The sequence below is a fragment of the Limulus polyphemus genome, unplaced genomic scaffold (assembly GCF_000517525.1).
Source record: "Limulus polyphemus unplaced genomic scaffold, Limulus_polyphemus-2.1.2 Scaffold5735, whole genome shotgun sequence".
NCBI classification, from domain to species: domain Eukaryota; kingdom Metazoa; phylum Arthropoda; class Merostomata; order Xiphosura; family Limulidae; genus Limulus; species Limulus polyphemus.
In genome coordinates, this window is record NW_013671345.1 from 9,177 (window position 1) to 10,153 (window position 977).

Consider the following 977-nt stretch of genomic DNA (forward strand, 5'->3'; position numbering starts at 1 on the left):
TCTGGCTATTTTTCTCTCACCTAACACCGAGATTTGGCCGTCACCCTTAAAACGTACCAAACTCTCTGGCTACTCTTCTCTCACCTAACACCGAGATCTGACCGTCACCCTTAAAACGTACCCCCGGTCCCAAAGTGTAAAGCATGATCATTATTCTTTGCAAACGAAGTAATCACAGATCCGTGGTTCAGTAGCCCACCAACTGGATCACTGGGAAGATAACCCCTAAGAACTGTAGTAATATCCCCACAGTCCATTTAAGACACATATAGATGGACAGAAAGCAAAAAACAACAACAACAACAAAATTAATAGTTTGATACAATACAAACACAGAAGGCAGTATACGAGAATAAAACAAGGAGAGTTTTCCTTAAACAATACCTGTCTTATGTCTCAACTTCAGCATGTATTTATTTCAAGAATATCAGTTTCCCTACAATTACTAGGATACATAAAGTTAGGTTATAATAATAATAAAAATAGATTTAACATTATTTTGTGCACTAACCTTCTATGGTACGTATTGACAACTGTGGTTGAATTAAATTTAAAACCGGATTTATTCATTTATAACCCCGATTTTTTTTTGGCTAGAAGATTACAAATATCCATGACATCATGATTCTGAAAAATTTCCGGGGTTGAAAAGTCGCTATCAGTACCTTAAAGTAACATTAAACATGTCAAACATATAGCCAACTCTTACCTTCTGCAACCATCTCAGTGAAGACTGTGCTACCATCTGGTGGCGAATACTATGGACAGAGTCAGTTAAAGCGACAGCAAAAACTCGGTCATGGAAAAACTTTTCGAACTTCTTAACCTGAAAAAAAAGTATTCATTGGAAAACGCGAATCTTGTACAGACACACTCTGAAATGTAGGGGAAGAAACTAAAACAAACCACGAACATGGATATGGTATTTAATAGTTGTTTTATTTAAGTTTCCATGTTCGAACTATTAAATACCATAT

The 977-nt window shown here is 36.0% G+C and overlaps 1 protein-coding gene across 1 annotated transcript in view; it reads right to left on the bottom strand.

The window, feature by feature from the left end:
• Window positions 1-709: 709 nt before the first annotated feature.
• The window catches only part of LOC106472922 (protein FAM172A-like), a gene marked incomplete at its 3' end in the record, with an annotated part of 44,919 nt that continues 44,651 nt past the window's right edge, over window positions 710-977 (bottom strand). Inside the window, exon 10 of the mRNA XM_013933593.2 lies at window positions 710-826. Coding sequence (XP_013789047.1) covers window positions 710-826 — 117 coding nt within the window. The remainder of the gene's footprint in view (window positions 827-977) is intronic.